Consider the following 22,927-nt stretch of genomic DNA (forward strand, 5'->3'; position numbering starts at 1 on the left):
GCGCGTCGATTTTAATCATGCCCGTCAACCTTTTTTTTCTTCTTCAAATTAACACGGAAGCTACACCAGCGCCCTCTATTGCCGCACCTCCTCCAATTTTTGTACCAAGGAGCACCAAGGAATGGGGAAATTGCACCAAGGCAAATGATAAAGGGCACCAAGGCAAATGATGGAGGACACCAATGTATAATGAGGACACAAAAAAGCAAAATAGTACCCACCTTGTCTGTACAATTGAAGCTTGAAAAAAAAAAAAAGCCACCCCCCCAAAAAAAACAACGCGTCGCCGCATCAATTCCGGAACTTCGGTCTGACCAGAGACCGATTATTTTTTTTGGGGGGGGGGGGCCTAACATTAGTATTTTGCTCACGAATGTTAAACTTTTCATTAGCATATAAACCTGTACCACCACATCCTGTTGAAATACCGGTAGCAGTAATCAAAAACTGAATATGTCGGCCAACAGGCTTAAATATGCATTAAATTTTCATCAATAAATCTAGATATCGCATGCCCATTAAGGAGTGCAGTATAAATATCTAGCTCCAGCTTTCGCTGTACAAAAGTCAAAACTTCAAATCCAAATAGCAAGAGAAATAGAAACAATTTTATTGCACTACTATTTACTTTAATAACAAACCCTTGTCTTTCTATTCCTGAGTGAAGTCCTGCGACAAGCCGAGTGCAGCGTCCCCTACATGGTAATCCAACAGCCTGATGCTGTCCCTGATCTCGTATGTGATGATGCAGGTTGCCTGGGATGTACCATTTGGGTGGAGGGAGAGTTGGTAGACCTCATTCGTGCCTTGCACACCTGATAAGGTCAGTAAATAATTTGAATAATAATGCATTTACAGGAGAATATTAAAGGACAAATGATTTCAAAGGACCACACCCCGCATGGACTGAACTTTTAAAGGCACGTAGGAACACTAGTTATTACACAGACACACACCGACCGATTTAATGAGAAAAAAAAAGTGAAAGGACTGGTAACACTTATGAAATTATTGTGCAAGAATTAAAGCTCAGAAATGGTTTCGATCTAAAGAAAACAACCATTGAAGGTGTTTTAAACGCTGGACTTGTTTATGTTTATAATTGTACTTTCCCTTCAAAGCTTTAGTTCCTTCAACAAAAATGTTGATACTGTTTAACATTAATGCGATGCAATGCGAGGGTGCAACCTAGCCTACACACAACTTTTTCAATATTCATATCTCAATGCTCAAGAATCAACAAGGTCAAAAGCTAACCATGGCTGAACAGATTAGATCATGCTAGTATATTTTATCCAAACAGTTTTTATGTTCAGAGTAATTCCATCCTCAATGTTTGATACGGCATTAACCTAACCCCGAGGCCAGATGCACTCATTTATTCCTGCAGAGTCTTCCCAGCATGATAATGACAAACGGTAGTCTACATGTAGGTAGTTAAGACTTACAAAGGCAAAGGTTAGTTGCTAAGAATTACTGGGCCCCTCAGGAAACAAAAATGATTGGTTTCCTATAGTTAAAGGCCAGTAAATACATGTATGTAGGCCTGAAATTGCCTACACCAACCAAATCTCAATTTGGAAATAGACCCCCCCCCCCCAAAAAAAAAAACAGTCATTTTTTTCTCTTGATACAGCGGGTTTTTTTTTGGCTACTGTAAGTTTTGTAACCAGGTGATCCACGGATCTCATGTGTCGTCTTTTTCGAGGTCATTCCCTATATGTTTTGTGTTCTTATTCTTGCAAAAGCTGTTCATTTTCAGTTGAAGAAAGATTTGGCTCCTGAAATGTATTTGTTGTGTCTTGTATATGCCTACATACGGTCATACAGAATTCAGGACTGGTAAACATTCGTTTAGGTGACACAAAATGACAGGTTCAAACTCTGAAAAGGACTGGGAGGTTGTATGTTTATCAGATATTTGGTTGAAATTGGACCAAATGTTGCTCTAGTTTGCAATTGAGTGAATCTGGAGGGATCAGGTCTAACAAGATTAGGTAAGCCTAGTTTCGCTTGTCTCAGACCAATGTGGTCTGTGAGTCCAGGCTTTCTAACCATCCTATACATGTACAGTATGTCCCCACAACAGTGTCTGTCTGACTATTTTTGAAATACATGTAACTACAAAACCATGAATTCTATTTTGAAATTTTTTGATTGTGCAGATACTCCTTATCCTTGGCATAAACCCCCTTGCGTCTCATTTAACATCAGTACACAATTGTCAATTGATCACAGCAACAGTTTTGGACACTGTGGCCAAGTTCCTTGCCTTAATCAATTTCAGTGCTGTGATGTGTAAGCTGTGTAAAATCCTTCATGTTGTGAAAAGGTTGGGATTGGAATCATTTGCCTGGCTATCAGTCATCATGGCAAGACCTCAGTTTTATGCTCAAGGGCAAATGATTCCAATCCCAAACCACATCAGCCTTTTTCACAACATGCAGGATTTTACACAGCTTACAATACACAGCACTGAAATTGATCAAGGCATAAAAGTTGGTCACAGTGTCCACAAATGTTGTTGTAATCAATTGACCATTGTGCAGTGACTCCTGATGGAAATAAAAAGAAACTCATAGGGGTTTAGGACAAGGATAAGGAGTATCTGCACAGTCAAACATTTTCAAAGTTGACCTCATGGTTTTGTAGTTATTTCAAAAATAGTCAGACGGACACTTTTTTTGGGAACATACTGTAGTCATCCCGAGTCATCCGAGTCAAATTTGTGAGCCAAGGAGAGACTTAAACAAGGAGAGACTTTGGCAGAAACATAAAAACAGGACACTACTACCCTGGTCCACTCTGGGAGTAACCACCCAAAAATGGGCGATGTGCCAAATTTTGTAACAGAAAGTGTCAGATGGAATCTCAAACTTTAACTTGATTTGTGTCCTGAACACCGTTGAGAGTTCATAGGCGTAGCAGGGGGGGGGGGGTAATACCTCCCCAATATTTTTTAAAGACTGCCTTTTTTTAATTTCACGCATGTATCGCCCTGAAAAGCACCATATATTGTACCCTCCCCCCCCCCCCAATATTATGCAAAGACTGCCTTTTTTAAAATTTCACGCATGTATCGCCCTGAAAAGCATCATATATTGTCAGTTAGTGTGCACAAACGTTGGTTTTGAACAGCACCCCTATCGACAGATGGTTTGATGTTACGGAGGCCAATTGTCCGGAGAAAAAAACCCTGTCTACATTTCAAGACGGATGTGCAAGTGCCCGGCCTTTTCAAGAAATGTTTAACCCACCCCCCCCCCTTCCCAACACAAAAAAATGACCTTGTTACAGTACACCCCTAGAGTTGTAGGTATTTTTTCCCTGGCTTTTGGTCTATGGCCATTTTTTATACTGGTCTGCACCCTACTTTAGGTAGATTGCCACTAGACTACCGGGGTATTAGACCGTGGGCCAGAAATCCTATCTTGCCTAGAAAATGAAGTCCGTTCAAGATTTTTGGTGGCAACAAAAAAATGCTTGTTCGTTGTCAATTTGAGGGTGCTGAATTCAATTCTTTCTGTTGCCAAGCTATCAGGTGGCAGGTTTAAGCACAATCTTCGTTCGCAGTGTTATAACCAAAAACATCCTCTTTTGAGGGCCTCTGACAATACATTCCCTTAAGGATCTCGGCAATGGCCCCTCCGATTTCAATGCAGATTGTCACCAACTTGGAATACTTAATGATCAATAACTGTCAAAGATTGTACGCTCATAGCCAAAGGGATTTAATAATAACGATAAAAATGCAAAAACAATGCTTTGACATACTGTGTATCTGTGTGCAATGTTTTATTACATGTGTACATGTACCACCTGGTTTTCTAGGCATTACTGATTTTATATCCATAAGGCATACCACACTGTTTCCATAAATGTAAATGACGGAATTACATGTCACTAAATAGTCTTTGATGCAAAGAAAATCATAATTAAAGTTTATTGTTGTTTTGTTAATAAGTAGGAAATTATTCAGCATATACATGTAACGCTTTGGTCATATTCAGTGCTGTATGCTTACACAGTATTTTTCCAAAGTATCACTGAAATGTTCCATGTGATGCTGAAAGATAACTTAATTATGTCGTTTAAATCCAAATTAAACAAACTGTCTAAAACTTGAATTCCAAAGATTGTAAAACGATGGGAAATAATTACAAATGTATGTAATAATACAACATTTTTTCTAGGCATTATTATTCTCGAATGCAGAGCTGAAAATGCTCTTTGTAGATGACCGAATTACATCATTAACCCAACATGAAGTATTTTGATGCCAAAAGTTTCATAATTGTAAGGGTTTCACGGTATATAAAGCATCAAATTATGCAAAACTTAACGCTTGGCTATATTATGCCTTGTTTATGTGCGGACAAATTGGTTTTTCAAGTCATTACTGAACTTCCTATTATTAATTCCACAAATGTGAATATGAAAGACTATTGCAGATTACTAAATTATGTCATTAACCTAAAATGAACCGAAAGATTTCATGGTAATTAATTAAGCAGGTATGCAATGCTTTTTCCAGACATTCGTTAGTTTTTTTCTTATACATTTTGAGCCAGACAAACTACATGTATTTGTAGATGATTGGATTGCCATTAGCCTAAAATAAACTCTTTAAAACTGGAACTTGGGTGACCAATACAAATCGACGGAAGAAATAGCCTTCATTAAAGTCATGATTACAGTTCACATTTCTACCATCTTGACCAAGCTTATAAAATACTCATACATGTTGCCGTGCATGTAGTTACAGATGGTGTAAGCCAACTAATAGAAAAATATGGCTGATCATTGATGACAAATACATGTATATATGTATGCCTTTGATACATGCTTATAGACAGGGGCATAATTGACAGTGTCTTTAAAGATCAATGTCACTTTCATCACCATCGCTGGGCAGGCATCCAAAGTCTGAGAAGTGTTGTTTCCGCAATCAGTTCAAGGCAAGGCAATTCCCTAGCCAGACAGGAGCATTTGCGTGAGGTGCAGTTCCTTTTTATACTTGCAGCAAATATTCTGGAGGACACTAGGGGGAGCCACGTACAATGATCATCAACTGGAATATATGGTTTCTCCTCCCATCTGCCAACCATGGCCAACTGAACCGGTAGTCACATTGCAGAACCTGCTGAGATGAGAAAGAGAAAGTTAAAATATTCTGTAATTAATTGGAGGACTGGATTTAGGACAAAAATGGAACTTTTTGGAAAATGAAACAAATTTAATGTTGAGTGTGGGACTTGTACTCGGGTCAGTGGAAATGGAGGCCAGCGTTTTCCCTTGGAGCCACTCGTTTGCTCGGTTTAAAACATTAAATTGATAATCGTGAGTGACAAAGACACACATGCGTATACATTTGCATGTTAAGAGAGATTACTGGCACAACAGCGGAAACTTTGAGGGACCGTAAGATTCCCAACCAGCCAAACTCCAACGCCAGGGTTTGTTGGAATCTGTTAGGATGAGTACTGCACTTGTAAACTAATTGATTGTGCTTTACTTCAAATACGGCGTATCTCAAATACCAACTGTTTATCTGCACAGATTGCCATATGGTGATGGGATTTGCAAGTTTGAGGAAATCAGCCATAATTCTGACCTTTTAATGTCTTTCAGCTATCAACATTTTGAGTAAGAGATATAAAAAAAATAGTAATCATTCAGTTTTTGACCCAGTTTCCATTTAAAAGAACAGTCATGTTTAGAGACTTTTATGCCTATAGCAGGATCAATCTAGCTGGAGTTACCTCAGCCCTATATATTTTATCATTGGGTTGTCATCACCCAATGAAGAAAAAATTAATATAGGGCTGATGTAACTCCAGCTAGGATCAATCACCTTTTTGGTTTGGAATCATACAGACATGACAGATAGTTCCCTAATTATAAGATGCCATGTTGCTTAATTTTGTGGAAAGAGAGCATGGTTTTGAATTAGCTTGAGCATGTTGAGTAACTCCAGCTGACATGCTGATTAGCATGTAAGCAGGAGTTACTCAAGCTATAGGGGAGTCAGGTTGGCGTAGCGGTACTTTCCTCGCCTTCCACCGCTGTGACCCGGGTTCGAATCCCGCCTGGGCCAATATGTGTATTGGGTTTTCAGTCCCTACCTGATTCCGTGGGTTTTCCCCAGAATATTCTTCTGGGCTTTTCCTCCCGCCTCTAAAAACTGTAACTTCTTCTCATTGTCTTCTCTCCAAAGGTTTCTTTAGGCTTGCGAGCTACAGTGCCTAGGGCGCTTTTGAGGAATCCTTGGTTTCATTACCAGAAATGATTAAGAATAATAATAATAATAATAATAATAATAATAGTTTTGAATTATGAATGACATTGTACGGACTTGTATTTGTAAACAAAAACATGATATAATTGATATCTATTAGAGTTGTCTTAAATTTAACTACACAATGCCAAAAAGTACTCGCCTACCCATCCTACTAATAGCACAAACAATATTTTTCTTAGCCAAGGTCATAAAGCCGCCTTTACGATCTCTATTTTACGACATGAAAACCTACCTGGCCTGTGGTCTGGTACTGGCATGACTAGTAGTGGTGCTAGACGGTAGACCTGTAAACATGGTGGTTTTTAACCGCCTGTATATACGGGCATGACGGGCCTAGGCATACTCGGCCTTGTTTTCTTGGACAATCTCTCTCTCCTTTTCGAACCAACTCTTCAAAAGGTTCATCTCTGTAATCGGTTAAGTTACACCGGTTTCTTCACAAACTCGGCTAACCATGCTAACGCACGTCCTGTTCACGGGCGCCGCCATGTTCCGTCCTTGCCCTTCTCGTACCCCGGTGAAGCAACACGATTTCCTAAATCAGCTACGAAGAGCTGATTCGAGGTTGCAACTACTGCCCTCTATCGGCGGTTCAATGAAACCGTTACAGATGCGACGGGAAATGTGCAATTTTTAACCTTGATTATCACATTAACCTGCCGGGTTTTCTGCTGGCAACATCCAAAATATTAATCCGTGGCACAAAAGGAGTTCATTAGGAAAGAAAGTAAGTTGCCACCAAAAACTCCAAACGATTCTGCACGCTATGATTTCTGGCACACAGTCTATATGAATAAACCATGAATAAACCAACTTAATACCCTTTAGATCTTTGCTTCAAAGACATGCCCTTACCTGAAATCCTTAGAAATGTCGGGAGAAAACTCTGGTATACATGTTCCAGGGCCACCTCTCCACTGCTCGGCGTGGTAACGGATGCGATTAATTGACATCGCTGGTCGTTCTCCCTACCCCGTGTTTGATTATTGGCTCTGGAAGAGACAAAATCAATTCATAGCAAACATCTCGCAAAACAGGGGTTAATATTTTCAATTATGAGAAAATTGGAAGGAATTTTGTTTTGTTTGAAAGTTTCACTTCATCAAACTCAATTTGTTTTGTCAGTAGAGGCCATTAACCCTTTCGCTCTGTGGGTGCCACAGCATGGGCAAAAAATACCAGCGTTTTTTTATTTGCTGCAAACTACAGGCCCAAACTTTCCCTTCAAAAGTTAATTGCAGAAAGGGAATTTGAAAAGTCATTGTTTGGTTTTAAGGATTTGTCAAGGGGTACATGTAAATACATTGTCATACAGTGTAATATTGTTGATGTACCCTAACATGGTGCGGCCCCTAACGTGGCACACTTTGATTTTTCGTCTTCAGTGCCTTGCTAGAACAATATTTTAACCTTACTTAAATTTCGCTGTAAGCGAAATTTCATCAAGCTCTAAACATTTCTGCGCATAAATCTTGAGTTTACGTACCCGCTACAAAGTTCCAGAGAAGTTCTATTTTGGCGTGACTTTCCGATTTTTTTTTTGAAGTGGAAAATTTACCTTGTTGAAATACGCCCAAAAATAAGAAAAGAATTTTCTGACAAGCTTGCAGTTGGGTATGTGAGTGGAGATATTGATGATTTATCCGAATTTATCAACTTTAAATAAGTTCTTAAATGTTAACGTAAGATTTTCCCAGATTTTTTCAAGTGTGCCACGTAAGGTAACACTCAGCCGAATTTGTGCCCAATTTCCGGACGCCACTGTTTTAGAATTTCGCACTAAATTTCATGACACTGAAATTGTTCACAAAGGTTCCAACGGCAAGCATTATTAAGGTGATAGTACATGTGCCAGTATTTAACTGAATGAATATGAAGTTTTTCAACAACGAGGTTTGGCAACACTGCTTGAGGAAAGTCGGGGGAAACTTTGAAGTGTGCCACGTTAGGGAACACCACTATATAATAAAGTGCTAATTAAAATGGGTTAAAAAGTCTCAACGGAAAACTTATAAAGGTAACTTGAGAAAGTAAGCAATTTGAATATAATGTTCGCCATACCAACAAGCCAGAACATTGTGGCTGTGTTAGGGTAATTCCAGCGCTATACGTATTGTCCGTAACAGAGCTTTGAAGAGCTCAGTAAATAAACCTGAAAGTGTATTTTTCTAATCTTTTTCTCATCCATTATCTAGTAATGGTCAAGTAGATTACAGACAAGGAGTTTTGGATCATGTCTCTAAATCATTACTTAGACATCGTGGGTAACTGGCTCTGTTACGGACATTACAGAGCCTTTCGTAAAGCTGGAATTGTCTATATATATAACAAGCTGGTTTACCCGATCATAGATCGGGTAGGGCGTAGTGTTGGGGATGAAAATGTGGGGAGTTAAATGTAAATGGGGGATATAGTTGGGGAGACATGCAGTTAAAGAATAGCAATTTCTGTTGTGTGATCTGAGGCAATTTCTGATCACTAAAACCAATTTGAGCAAAAGATCATCTGTGAAAGTTTTGAGTTGTGAGTAATTGAATCAGCTACATGTATTCTGAGCAATAGAATCATTATTGTAGGCTACAATATTTTTATTCGGGGAAGAAAAAGTGTGTGTGTGTGGGGGGGGGGGGGGAAGACCAAACAATGTCCCCCCTCAAAATGTGTGTGTGTGTGTGGGGGGGGGGGGGATTCCCCCTGTCCCCTGTCGATTTACGCACATGATAATTATGTACCATGGCAACTGTCTGTAAATGTTGCCGTTGGTCTGTTAAATTGGCTTTTTGTGAGGCAGTCGCATTTGGAAAACGTAGTGAAAAGGTTACTGTAGTACACAGGCGAAGGCTGGTTGTACAGTTTGACAATAAATCATAATGCAATAAAACGTGAAGGTGTCATTTAAAATGAAAATGTTGAGCGTTACCAAAAAATTACAAACGGTCTGAATCATGGAGGAAGGTCATAATTAAGTTTCAGTATTGGACTCTTCAACAGACGTAAACTTGAACTTCTTACAATCTGCGAGACCGTCTGCGATTCAACTTTTATTCAAGTTGGTTCAACCATCTATATATAAGAGCAAGTTTTACTCGGCCTCCGAGAAATGTTTGCTTCTGAAAGGATCCGAGACCGCGGCTTCACGTCCGTGGAAAAATGAGGGTGTCTTCCGCCGGGTCGGACACTTTTTCGTCGATTTTTTTGTGACTTCGTTTTAAGATCGCGATATTTGAAGCATTAATGCATCGATCCTTCGTTGACCCCAAACAGGCCCCCGAAATTATAACGCGACACTGAATTATACGTGGCGGGCAGCGAACTCACAACGCTCAGCCTTGGTGGTGGAAGCATGGAGCTGTAAACACATTATGGAAGCAACAGCACTCTATCACGCGACGTCACATGCTTGCGTTTCAAATAGCGAGCACCGTAGACCCAACCTCGTTTTCAGGGTGTGGAGCAGGCTGCAGTACGCGTTGCCATCGACAGTTTTGCATAGCCCGGAAATACTATGCAGTGTAGACTTTCGATTGGTCAGACCGCGCAAGGCATACTAATGTGTGGTCCTTCTGAGTATTCGTTGCACTCGGCGCAGGGGCGGCAAGCGAAGCATATGAAAGAATAGGGACACTTGATGGCCACGCACCATGGAGAAAAAATATTTTGCCAAGGTCACCCCATGCTGCCGTTTGGTGAACTCTTTTGCAAAACAGCCCAGTAGAACACGTAAACGCAACCCCTACGTCGAAGCCGCTGACCTCGCACAGTCTAGACACGCAGAAAAAGCCAGCACAGGGGGCAGACAGGCAGTCAAAGTGAAAGCGCACACGACGGCAAATTCCTGCGAAAAACGCAGTCACGAAAAATCGACGAAACGGATCGCCGGTCCGTACAGGAAAATCAGGACCACCCGAAGTGTCCGACCCAGCGGAAGACACCCTCCGCATTTTTCCACGGACGTAGAGCGATTTTGGCGCCGCGGGAGCCCGCGGTCTCGGATCCTTTCAGGAGCAAACATCGTCTGGGAGGCGAGTAAACTTCTCTCTTATATATATAGATCATGATGCAAGGAAAAGAATTTGACCTCAGCCAGGCCCTGGACTGCAAAATTTAAAATTGGACACTCACAAACTTATATCAAATTGATTTTAGATCAGGGACTGCAAAAACCAGAAGTGGGCGGAAGTGGGCGGGTACTAAGCAACCTTGGCAACCTTCTTGTGATTAAGTGCAGACCATGCAACTGTATAACGTCCAGTGCCTTTCAGTTCCTCTGGGAATATGGGGTCCGAGGGCAGTTTATGATAGTCTTGGAAAATACACCATAGGGACAATGGTGATGTTGGCAACCTGGAAAACCAGTCCTTTACAGGGAAAAAAACATATGGCAGGGAGGATCAATGATCCAAAACAAACAATTCCTAGGAATATAAATACCTCAAAATACTAAGCCAGGTACTCAAACAGGACATTTTTAAGGCCACTCTTAACATAAAATCTTATTTCAAAGAAACAACTTTAACAGTTCAATATTAGGTTTTGCCCTTGACCAACTATAAATGCTCATACTTGGTGTTATTCATCAATTATGAAGGGCAAAACTTATATTGAGTTTACATCACCATGACCCAAATTCCATCGTTAACAGTTTACAGCAATGATATCCCCACATAATTGCAAACAATAGATCCCTAACAGTCCTGAATCCTCCAATTTTAATATGATTTTGCACACCCCCTAGGGAGTTAGGGTTGGCATGTTTCAAAATTGCAATTGTTTTTTTATGTGGGGGCCGGGGAGGGAGAATGATGAGGACCAACTAAAACAAAATAACAAGGGAAACAGATTATTTAAGGAAATGCTAACATTTGGGAATGCACTAAAGGGCCATATGCAATGTAAACTTTTTTATACAATAATTGAAAATGCATATTTAACCTCATTTCAATTTTCTTTTTGCCATTTTCAAGGGTGTTTTAGTGCCTTTTTTGTTTTTATGCTTTATACCCCGTCACACCGGAGGTGCGGTGCCACTGCGGTGCTTGTACGGCATAAACCGCAGTGGCACCGCCATGATCGCCGTGGTTCCGCAGTGGTTCCGTCATTGATCGCCGTAGCACCGCGGAAAACTGTCAAAACCGCAGACCTTCGGGGTGGCACGGCGTAAACTTTGAACATGTTCAAAACTTCCGCAGTGCCACCGCGGGTGGGGCCAATCCGCAGTGGGATCGCCGCGGCACCGCCATGACCGCCGTGGCACCGTACAAGGACCGCAGTAGGACCTCTATCACCGCCGTGCCTCCGCAGTACAACCGCCGTGCAATCGCGAAGGTCCGCGGTTTTGACAGTTTTCCGCGGTGCTACAGCGATCAATGACGGAACCACTGCGGTACCACGGCGATCATGGCAATGCCACTGCAGTTTATGCCGTACAAGCACCGCAGTGGCACCGCACCTCCGGTGTGATGGGGGTATATGACGGGTAGGGGAAAACTATGAAAAACTACTGCCGGTGTCACTACGGTGATGGCGGTTTTGACCAAAAACCGTAGTGGCACCGCGCCTCCGGTGTGACGGGGGTATTAACGCAAATATCCATATTCGTGAATCCTCAGAAAGATTCATCTTAACATGGCTCCTTTAAAAGCAGCCAAATGCAAAAGTCACTATAATCTACTGCATGCATGCAAACTTTCACAGTATTTTTACGCTCTTGATATTGATCCCCTTTTCGATCATAGCAGAACGCCACTATAATGAATATGATAGGGTCCTTAAACAAGTGGTCCGTAGACCGCATGTGTCACCTTTTCCCGAGGTTGATCCCTTTATCTTTTGTGCTCTTAAAAAGTCTAATTGTGTTCATTTTTCAACAACGACCTCGAATGACCCCTGCATGACCTTTGACCTCCAATTTCGGAAAAGTTGTAATGAACCCCACCCAAGGATCCATCCAAGTTACATTAAAATCCATCAAATTCTGTAGACAAAGAAATATTTGAAACATATTTGAACAATGGCCTCTAATGACCCCTACATGACCTTTGACCTCGGTAATCTGATGAAGAATTGTTTCTTCCCACCCAAGGCTCACTGCATCCAAGTTTCAGCTTAAAACCATGGAAGCATGTAGAAGTTGTACACGTTTTTCAAAAACTTAAGTACTTAACCTAATTTTAACGCATGGGTCATACGGAGATATGGACATTTGAGATATGGACTTACGGAGATACAGAATTTAGGAGTGGCAAGTGTCCCCAAACTTTGTTTGGGCGACACAAAAATATTGTGTATTATAATATAATTGTGCATTGTAATATAATTTACTATTTGGGAGTCAGACGGGATGTTCGTTATAGCCATACAGCTATATTAAATTACTAGAGCGCTAACTCGTCATTCTGCGCGTGGAGACGCTTTGAAGCTGTCCTGGGTGCAGACATTTTGAATTCATGTGCGCGTGTTTGTAGAACATAATGAAATTAGATGGATTGAATTTTGAAAGTGTACTCTACATGCAACGCGCAAGTAGAACACACGCAAACAACTTAAGTGCGTCATTGACGGTTCAAAACATGTGATGGCAAAAAGCATCTGCAGCGAATACGCCCACGCGTTGCGCTGTTTGCGTAGAGCAAAATGACACACTCATTAGCTGATCGTGCGTTTCGTTTTTTTGGCGTATTGGCTTCGATAACGCACCGGTATGGAATACAAACGCAGATATGCACATAGCCGTACAAAAGTCGTACAAAATTTCTGGGTCTCCATAGGTTTGTGCACAAATATGGATGCGCCCAGCAGGCATTACTTTGTTCACGAAGTTAGCGCTCTAGTAATTTAATATAGCTCTATGGTTATAGCCAAATGTTTGTTATAGCGGTGTTCGCTATAGCGATGGTTTACTGATTTTGTTACCATATTGGCCCAACAGACTTTTGTGTTACATTTGCCCAACAGTAAAAGATTATAACCCAGATTTACTCAAGCACAGTTAGAATATCACAATGGCAGACAACTTTCAAAAGTATGAAGTCATTTCTGAAACGACATTCCGCTGTTGTAAAAACGGATGAAGACCTAGACATTAGCTCTAGACAAGTAAGAAGCAGTCTAATTTACTGTCTGAAAAACACCTCGAATACCTGTGTGTATCAATGAAGGCACCAGCGTCTATCAAGTAAGCACACAGCAGGGCAGTGGTCGAGCCAGTATCCTGTGTCTGTCATGCAAAATAAACCCAGTGCAATATTTATTGCTCCTTTAATCATTACAGCAGTTTTAGAATATCATGCTGGAGTGCACAACAAGTCTTTTAAAGAGGTTGTGGAATGCTCGAAGACATTTCCGTCATTTTTCGGGTATATGTAGCCTAAGATGTGATGAAATAAAAAGGACTATTGCGTCTGTCATGAAATGAGTACAGAGGGTACTTTTGAGAGCTGTTTTTCAGGTCCTGTTTCGACCCGAACGTGCAATTTGTGTAAAAGTCATCATTGGGGGCAGCAAACAAAACAAAGTAAATCGTGACGTAATAAACAGGACTCGTTTATACTACGCTGCATCGGGAGTCCTGTTTATTACGTCACGATTTACTATGTTTTGTTTCTTTCCATTGAAATCGCGCCTCATCAGTTTTTCTCTCATATCTGAATGCTGAAAATTAATATTTCCACAGCGTGAAGCCACAAACTTTTCTGTCGTAAAGTCAGTGCAGAATTTTATTATGCCCATGCAAAAGAAAAAAAAACATAAAAGCCATTTTATGATATGATTAGCATATGTTGCATAAACTCCAAGGACGTTAGAGGCTTCGTCAAGTCTACCAATAGTCCCAACTGGTTGTATGCTTGAGTAGCCATCCATGCAGCACCAGATGTGCGCTTCCTGATAGGCCTATAAGTCTTGTCAAGGTAAAGCAACAAGTTCAACTGCAGGTTGTGTGATTTTCTTTGTGAAATACACAGGGTAATGGGAGGGGTATTGTGCAGTTCAATTATGATTAAGTCATTGTAAACACAAGAAAATATGCCAGCCCGACCACTCTGCGTTTGTAACTCAACAAACGCGAACCTCTAGTTTAAGTTTGTTTTTAACTTATATCTCTACTAGCGTTAGCAACTTATAGGTAGCCATTACAATCCTCTCTTATCAGAGGGTGCATACCTATGTTCCCCAATACCGATGTTCCCCAAAATCCTAACCCTAACCCTAACCCTAACGCTAACCCTAACCTTAACCTTAACCCTAATCCCAAGGATTTTGGGGAACATCAGTATTGGGGAACATCGGGTAGACCCCCTTATCAGGTATGCAATCTTCTTGTGTCAAATTGTGTTTGTTTGTTTGTTTCTTTTACACTTTTTGCAACTCTGATCTGGGTACATTTTTCGCAGAATAAGCGAGTGCAGTATTCCAAAATAGTCTGGTGCACAGCAAAATTTGACGATTTTTCTCGGGATAACCACAGCAGATAAATGCATACAAGGCTATGGGGGACGTGGTGACCAAATCTGCATTCTGTGCAATTTTTCGTGCAATCGAAAAGAGATGGAACTTTCGTTCGCACAAAAGTTTTGACACATAAGACACCTAAAAACACTTCGCTGTCCAAGGATTTGTTGCAAAATGTCATACTTCAAAACACGACGATCTCTTCAATTTTGCTCGTACCCCGCTATGCTTTTGCATGCATACGATGACATTTTTATCCCAAAAGAAAAATCGGGTAAATCTTGATGTACGCATGCGCAGTTGGAATACCGAACTGGCTTATTGAAGGAAAAAGGTTACCAACCCAAATGCCATGCAATATGTATATTGTATGTGACTGGTCATCAGCTGATGTTTAATCAGCACATCATCTGCCAATCAATATTACAATACCTCATGAATATTCATCAGGCAACCGCGGCATTTCATTGGTCCATTCCAGCAACTCAACAGTGTGAAAGTTTTTACTATCAACCCGCGTCTTCGTACGCGCGCGTGACGTGCAAAAACCAGGGAGGTACTATCACACACCTGGGTCGCGGCCTTAGATTTGTTCCAGTACTGTGTTATCTCTTTACCAACGACGCATGTGCTTTTACGTGCGTACCGTGGAGAACACCAGTGAGGACAGTTGCATGTGCCAGTCTATAACGGCAAAATGGCGACCAGCGGTGCTCGCTTTGCGATTTTAACCGAGGAGGAACTGGGTGAAATTTTACACAATAATAATAAATGCAGTGTTTTGCGTGAATGTTAAAATTATTAAATGACACAAATTAACTTTCAATTCTGTCTGTCTCCTTAAATTAAAATAATGTTCCACTTTATCCAAATACTGCACGATCAAAAACATGGTGGAATGGTCGAATGAAATACCGCAGCTGCCTGATGAATATTTATGAGGTATAGTAAAACAAATACAACATGTTTTTTTGCGGGGAAATAGTGAAAACAAATGAATCCGAGGTGTTGGATGATTGGTAGTATCTCCCTCCGCTTCGCCGAGGGAGATAGTCCCAATCATCCAACACCTCGGGGTCATTAGTTTTCACTATTTCTTGACAAACCATGTTATATTTGTATACTTTCTACTAAGCAGTGTATTGAAATTGGGCCCATTTTTCACTGTTTAAGTGGAATCTGTCATCAAAACAACACAGTCAAAAGGCTTACCTTTGGATGAGTTGCATAGAAGTCAATGTCATCCACTAGAATGACATCAGGAGGGGATGGAACGGAGTGGATACCGGCAAGATACTGCAGCAAAGATGGCCGATCCTGGTAATACCTGCATTGGCAATGCAACAATAATGTAGCACAGAAGAAAACAGGATGACCGTAAGGTAATGGCAAAATTCTGCCAGATGCACTTCAAGAATTTGCCAGATTTAACAAAAATCTGCCCAATCACTTATTATTACACGAAATACATTATAGACACTTATTCTCAATGCAGATGTTATAAAATTTCGTTAACCCCCCCACCCCCCCCCCCCCAAAAGTCTTTAAAAAAATTAATTTAAAAAAATTAAAACATTTGCACGTGTCTAGCCTGGCTTGTAATGGTCTAAAGTCCAAAGTCTATAAAAGTACTTTACTGTGCACTAATACACGTCAGGGAACCTCAAATTGAAGCTTTTTCAAAACTAATCAGAGCATATTTTTCAAATCTACCACATTTTTCTGTCCGATCACCAATTTTACAGAATTCTGCTAAAAATCTGCTAAAAAAATGTGCTCTGCTAAATTCTCTGTCAAAGTCAGGTTTTTTTGGGGTAAAATTCTGTCAAATTTTGCAAAAAGTTGGCTAAAACAGTCAACCTAAAAACACACAAAAAGAAAACAAATCAAAACAAAATGCCATAAAGAGACATTTTAACATGACATTGCAAGCCTAAAAAAGATGGTCCAAGAGTGCACAAAATTTGATTCAATTGATGCAGCATGGCTGATCACTGGAAATCTGTGCTACACAATGGGTCAGATTTAGCCCATTCATTGGCATAACAGGGTTATCCTATATGATAGCACTGCCCGGCTCTCTTCATCAGCATATGACCAGTCTGATTCACAAGTGACAACCAGAAGTCGGTCAGTCAGTCGATGAGGTACAAAGAGGACACTTGGCTGGCACTCGGGGACCAGCAAAATGACCAAGCCACCTACATGTAGACGTAAGTCTTACAGTATGTGAATGTGTTTCATCAAGAGTGGGTCAGGCGAGGGAGCCCCATGCACAGACAGTGGCATGGACTGGAACCTCCGATGCGAAATGAAGACCACTTTCTGCCCATCCAACGCACAGCTCACGGCACACTGGAAGAGTAAGGAGGTCTTTCCACTGCAACCAAACAATGGGATAGTTCTTTAATGAGACTTAGTTTGGGGTACGTAGCACAGCACCATGCGACAAGAACAGGGTTACCACTGAAATCTTAAAATGCGACAGCTGTTTCCTGCACAATTTCTCAACCGATAGTAGCGAGTTACCATACAGTCTTGGGGAATCCATTGAACAAGAAACAGCCGTCGCATTGCAACTCGCGCGCCAGAGCTACATGATCGGTTTGCAGAACACAACGACACAGCTTTAGGGTCATCGCTGCGGAAAAAAATTTTGTACTGGGCCACCACTTACCTGCCGCCAAACACATCAATTTTCACCTCACTTTGCCATTTCACCCCAGACGAATCCAGAAAGCTCCGGCACTGTTAATAATATTTAGGAAAAATGTGGGGAAAAATGTTGCAACCTGACGCCACTTCAGCGGTTGTGTACAAACTACAAAGTCTATGGAGAGTCAAGATAAGTTTCTAAGTATTTCCTAACATTATTAGTAACAAAATTGGAAATATTTCTCAGTCCCAGATTCATGTATTATCATCATTTTTGCAACGACTGACCTTCATTGAGATGATATATGAAGAAAAAAGTGGCGTCAGGTTCGAAAACATTTTTTCCAAAATGTGTTTTTAGAGCACCTTGTGGATGCACACGTTGTGCAGAACTTAGTTAGTTGGAGGCACCTGGCCATAGTGATTGAAGTGTCTGGAAGTCTAGCGGTACGTTACACATGACATCGACAACGCATGAGCCAGCCAATGATGCAATACGTCATTATGAATATTTAATTTCTCATGAATATTTAGTGTATTTAAATTCATTAGTCTTATTTCAATGGAAAGGCCTACTTTAAATACGTCAAAAGATTGATTATTGTAACAGCGATCGTGTACGGCCTAGTGGTATAGGTCTCGTGCTTCAAACGAAAGTCCGAGGTTCCAATCTCAATGAAGTAAGCGACTGATTAATAAATAGGAATAAAGAAAAGGAGAGAGTGGGAATAACCATAAAGGATGCAACTTTTTGGCGCTTGTAAATTAATTGAGGAAAGTGGTGGCCCAGTACGGCATTTTTCCCTGGCTGCCATCGACAGACGTTTTACGTGTGCATGTTGATCTGGTATGTACGCTTCCTAGTCCCATAAATGTGACAGTAATACTGGACTACCTCCGTATTTAGTCCGAGTAACTTGGACCCAACTTTATCACCTTTTTAACATTCGGACATGGTCTGGCGATAGTAGGGTCCAAGCTAATCCGTACATGCCAAGCAACACAATTTTGTCCTTGACCCAAAAACCCAATATTGCCCAACAAAAACATCAGATGTCACCCTCAAAACTAATTTGAACTTGTTTCTGCCCATAAAAGCTGCCCTAGTTCCCGACTCCCTATTATCGTTCGAAATGTACTTGTGTTTACCAACGAGATCCAGTCTACTCATTATCATAATCGATGCATCGCGCTCGGTAATGGAATCGCACTCGGGATACGGGGACCATAAGAATGTACGTTGGGCATGAAGACCACATTGTATCTTTCAAACATTAACACGAGTCGGGAAATTTAACGTGTTCACGATCACGAGGGGAGCTCTCAGAATTGAACGGGAAATTTCACTTTTCATCCGGATCGTAAGTAAATTTCAGTACAACCATCTTAATCATCGATGTCTACTTGTACTTCAGGTGGCGTATCTAGTAATTTGTAGGCCATTTTGAGGGTGAAATCTGATGTTTTTGTTGGGCAATGCTGGGTTTTTGGGTCAAGGACAAAATTGTGTTGTCCGAATGTTAAAAAGACGATAAGTTGGGTCCAAGTTACTCGGACTACTTCGTATTAACCGTCACATATCCCACTATAGAAGGCTTCTCTCCATCGGCATGTATGCGGGCGCACTTTTGACCAAAACTGAAGGACAGGCAACAGCCGTACCAATGTACTCCTAGAACCAATGCATCGCTGGATTGGCACAAGAGCATGGGAGCTTATCTGCTTGGGAGGTACTGATCCATATTAACTTCGTTAGACTGGATCACGTTTGTAAACACATGTTTATTTCGAACGATAATAGGGAGTCGGGAACTAGCGCAGCTTTTATGGCAGATACCAGTTCAAGCTGGTTCCCGATTCCCTTTTACAGTTCGAAATGCACTTGTGTTTACAAACGTGACTCATTATCATAATCGATGCATTGCGCGCGCTCGGTAACGGAATCGCACTCGGGATTCGGAGACCATCGAATGTATGCTGGGCGCGAGTCGGAAATTTAACGTGTTCGCTCTCAGAATTGAACGGGAAATTTCACTTTCCTTCTGGATCGTAAGTAAACTTCAGTACAACCACCTTAATCATCGATGTCTACTTGACAGGTGGCATATCTAGTAATTTGGAAGCCGTTTTGAGGGTTGAAATCTGATGTTTTTTGTTGGAAAATGTTGGTTTTTGGGACAGTGACAGGATGATGTTGTCAAGCTCGCACTATTAGCTTGGACCTTACTATCGCCAGACCACGTCCGAATGTTAGAAAAGGCGATAAGTTGGGTCCAAGTTACTCGGCCTACCAATGCACATTGCCAAAATTTGAAGCAAGCTAGTGAGGGTGCGATTATCAAATAACCCATGACGTCATGCAACACAACGCTTTCGTGAACAATGGCAGCAAAAGTCGTCCGAATTCAACTAGAAATCACAAGATAACTAGACCTCTGAAGGTGCAGAATTTCACGTTTTGTTGATATTCAGCAGTTGTAGATGGCATTGTGCCGTGTGCGAGTGTAAAGTGACAAAATAGTTGCAATTTCAAATTGCTGTTCGGCTCCCCTAGCAACGGACTTTCTGCGCTAAGCCGCTCAGACCACAGATGGGACGTGTGACGGTTAATACGGAGGTAGTCCAGTATTACTGTCACATTTATGGGACTAGTACGCTTCCCTATGTACACGTGTGTGCGTAGGCCGGGCTATAGACCCGTGAACGTGGCGTTGTATACAACGCCACGTTGTTGTGTATTTTAAAACCTAGCGAAATCGATCCGACATACATAATTCGGTATGGGTGTTGAGTACTCACCTAGAAATCTAAATTTGCCCGTCCGATTGTTTAGGCTGTGTAATTTCGAAGAAATTTGCCCATCATCAGTAAAGACCCATACGAACGTGTAGAAATTTCATTTTAACCCGACAAGTGACCCTGACAAATGACCCCGGACGAGTAGCTTGGACAGATTGACTGCTGTTTCATGTCGCAACCCCGAAAAAAAAAACCGCACCCGATTGGCTGCTCGGCTCATCTCGTGTATGTGTGCGCACACGCACGAGGGCGCACGTGCGCCCGCGCCGAGAGGAAAAGGACTTGAAACTTGTCTAAAACGATGTCTCTTTTAGCTGCAACAGTAAACAGCCGTCGAATTATACGAAGGACGGTACAATAAAACGCAATGCGCATGCGTCACTTGGGAGAAAATGGCAGCTAGCAGGACTTATAGACCGGTGCCAGAATTTTCCTCAAATTTCGTCAAATGCAAGTTTTGGTGTACAAACAGATTTCAAGACAGCTTCATATGTGAGTACCTATTACATTTGCAAAATAACGTCCAGTGTGTGTAATGGAGGGAGTCAGAGGGACAATTTCGCCAGGTTCAGAAATACACAACAGCGTGGCGTAGTTTACAACGGGCCACGTTCATGGGTCTAGCCGGACTAGGGCTGCGCACTTGCTCAGTGTACTCCTAGAACTATGTGAGATCAAGAAGCCCGCAAAATTGCCTGCAGCACAAAACACTAATAAAATACAAAAACGTCCATCAAAATGGAGAACCGCTGCACAGTTTGCCCCTATACTCCGTACTTTATCTCTTGACATACTCACGTATCATGCGCAGAACTAACATAGGTGGATTCTGTCAGTTTTTAGGCCAAAATGATGAAAAATATGCCCTTTCCGCACTGAGCCAACCTGACACTTGAAACGTGCACGCATATGATCGAGCGATGATTTTCGGTTCGCTTGGAGCGCGCCGCGGGGGTTACGGTACATGCACTTGTACGCATGCACATACTATCATTTCGCCTGTACCGTACCCCCCGCGTCGCGCTCCGAGCAAACCGAAAATCATCGCTCGATCATATGCGTGCACGTTTCAAGTGTACCGTACCCCCCGCAGCGCGCTCCGAGTGAACCAAAAATCATCGCTCCATCATATGCGTGCACGTTTCAAGTGTCAGGTTTGCTCAGTGCGGAAAGGGCATATTATTCATCATTTTGGCCTAAAAACCGACAGAATCCACCTATGTTAGTTCTGCACGTCAGACCATGTCCAAATGTTAAAAAAGGCGATAAGTTGGGTCCAAGTTACTCGGACTACATAGTTCTAGGACTAGTAGGAGTACAAATGGACATGTATGCTCAGTCAGTCAGTGCTGGTTGCCAACTTCAAGTTCTAACCGTTCTACCTACCTCCCATGCTTACCCGTCAGTAAGCACCTACGTGACTTCAATGGCGACTGAATCATAAATACAGCATTTCGAAATTCATACTCTGAATCTTTTTCGTCTGAGCCATTTGTTGGTAAAGGGAATTGAACAGACGGAAATATTTTTGCCATGGGCGCAGCCATTTTGAATGTCCCGCATAGTGCGAAGAGCGCCCCCATTCTTTTTATCGATTAAGAAATGTCCATAATGCATGCAGAGGGCGCCTTGCCCTGCCACGAGTTGGCGATCCATAAAGGGTAGCATAAAATGGCACGACAGTAGAGCGCGTGATGAATATGCATGACTATGACGTCACTCTTTCTACTGTCGCGCCGCCACCCTCTAGTGTCGTCCCACTAACCAATGATATCACATTTAACAAGTCCTCTTTCTACTGTCGCGCCGCCACCCTCTAGTGTCGTCCCACTTACCGATGATATCACATTTAACAAGTCCTCTTTCTACTGTCGCGCCGCTACCCTCTAGTGTCGTCCCACTTACCGATGATATCACATTTAACAAGTCCTCTTTCTACTGTCGCGCCGCCACCCTCTAGTGTCGTCCCACTTACCAATGATATCACATTTAACAAGTCCTCTTTCTACTGTCGCGCCGCCACCCTCTACTGTTGCCCCACTAACTGATGATCATCAAGTGGGACGACACTAGAGGAGGCGGCGCGACAGTAGAAAGAGGACTTGTTAAATGTGATATCATCGGTAAGTGGGACGACACTAGAGGGTGGCGGCGCGACAGTAGAAAGAGGACTTGTTAAATGTGATATCATCGGTGGGATTAGTACATACAGTGTGCATCTACATGTATATCTATCAGTACCGTTCGTGATATATTACTCATGAGCTTCTAGTGACGTCATAGTCATGCATATTCATCACGCGCTCCTACTGTCGCGCCATTTTATGCTACCTCCATAAAGAGGGACGTTGATCGCGGCCTGCCTTGCCTGGAAGACAGACCTTTGGGCGGTGCCGTGGTGATGGATAGGAGAGAAAGACCAGTATAACATGAGGAGGAGGGAGAGACGACCGTCGGCTCGGCCCCTTAATATAAATGGGGCAAGAAAGGCGAGGGACAGCAATGGTGGAGAATACAGTGGAGCATTGCAAGGGAAAGCACCATGTATAGTCGGACCCCCTATTATCGCGGCATCCCTATTATCGCGGCATGGGAAATTTCTCTTTTTACAGTGTCAAAACTCCTTCAAGTGGCGATTTTTATCCAGTTCACCAGTCATCAAGGATTTTCCACCGAGTTGTATAAAAAGGACGATTAAAAAATGTTGTGTCTTTCGGGACTTTT

General features: G+C 41.9%; 1 protein-coding gene across 1 annotated transcript; it reads right to left on the minus strand.

Annotated features, from left to right (window-relative positions):
- Nucleotides 1-340: 340 nt before the first annotated feature.
- On the minus strand, nucleotides 341-21,797 carry LOC119721249. Its single transcript, XM_038191233.1, has 6 exons — nucleotides 21,590-21,797; nucleotides 16,974-17,129; nucleotides 15,962-16,076; nucleotides 13,441-13,517; nucleotides 7,157-7,293; nucleotides 341-815 (listed from the first exon to the last, which is right to left on the minus strand). Exons 1-6 carry the CDS (start codon nucleotides 21,784-21,786, stop codon nucleotides 652-654), a joined length of 846 nt encoding a protein of 281 aa, XP_038047161.1. The 5' UTR covers nucleotides 21,787-21,797; the 3' UTR covers nucleotides 341-651.
- Between the last annotated feature and the right edge of the window lie 1,130 nt (nucleotides 21,798-22,927).

The sequence above is a fragment of the Patiria miniata genome, unplaced genomic scaffold (genome assembly GCF_015706575.1).
Source record: "Patiria miniata isolate m_02_andy unplaced genomic scaffold, ASM1570657v1 HiC_scaffold_13, whole genome shotgun sequence".
NCBI classification, from domain to species: Eukaryota; Metazoa; Echinodermata; class Asteroidea; order Valvatida; family Asterinidae; genus Patiria; species Patiria miniata.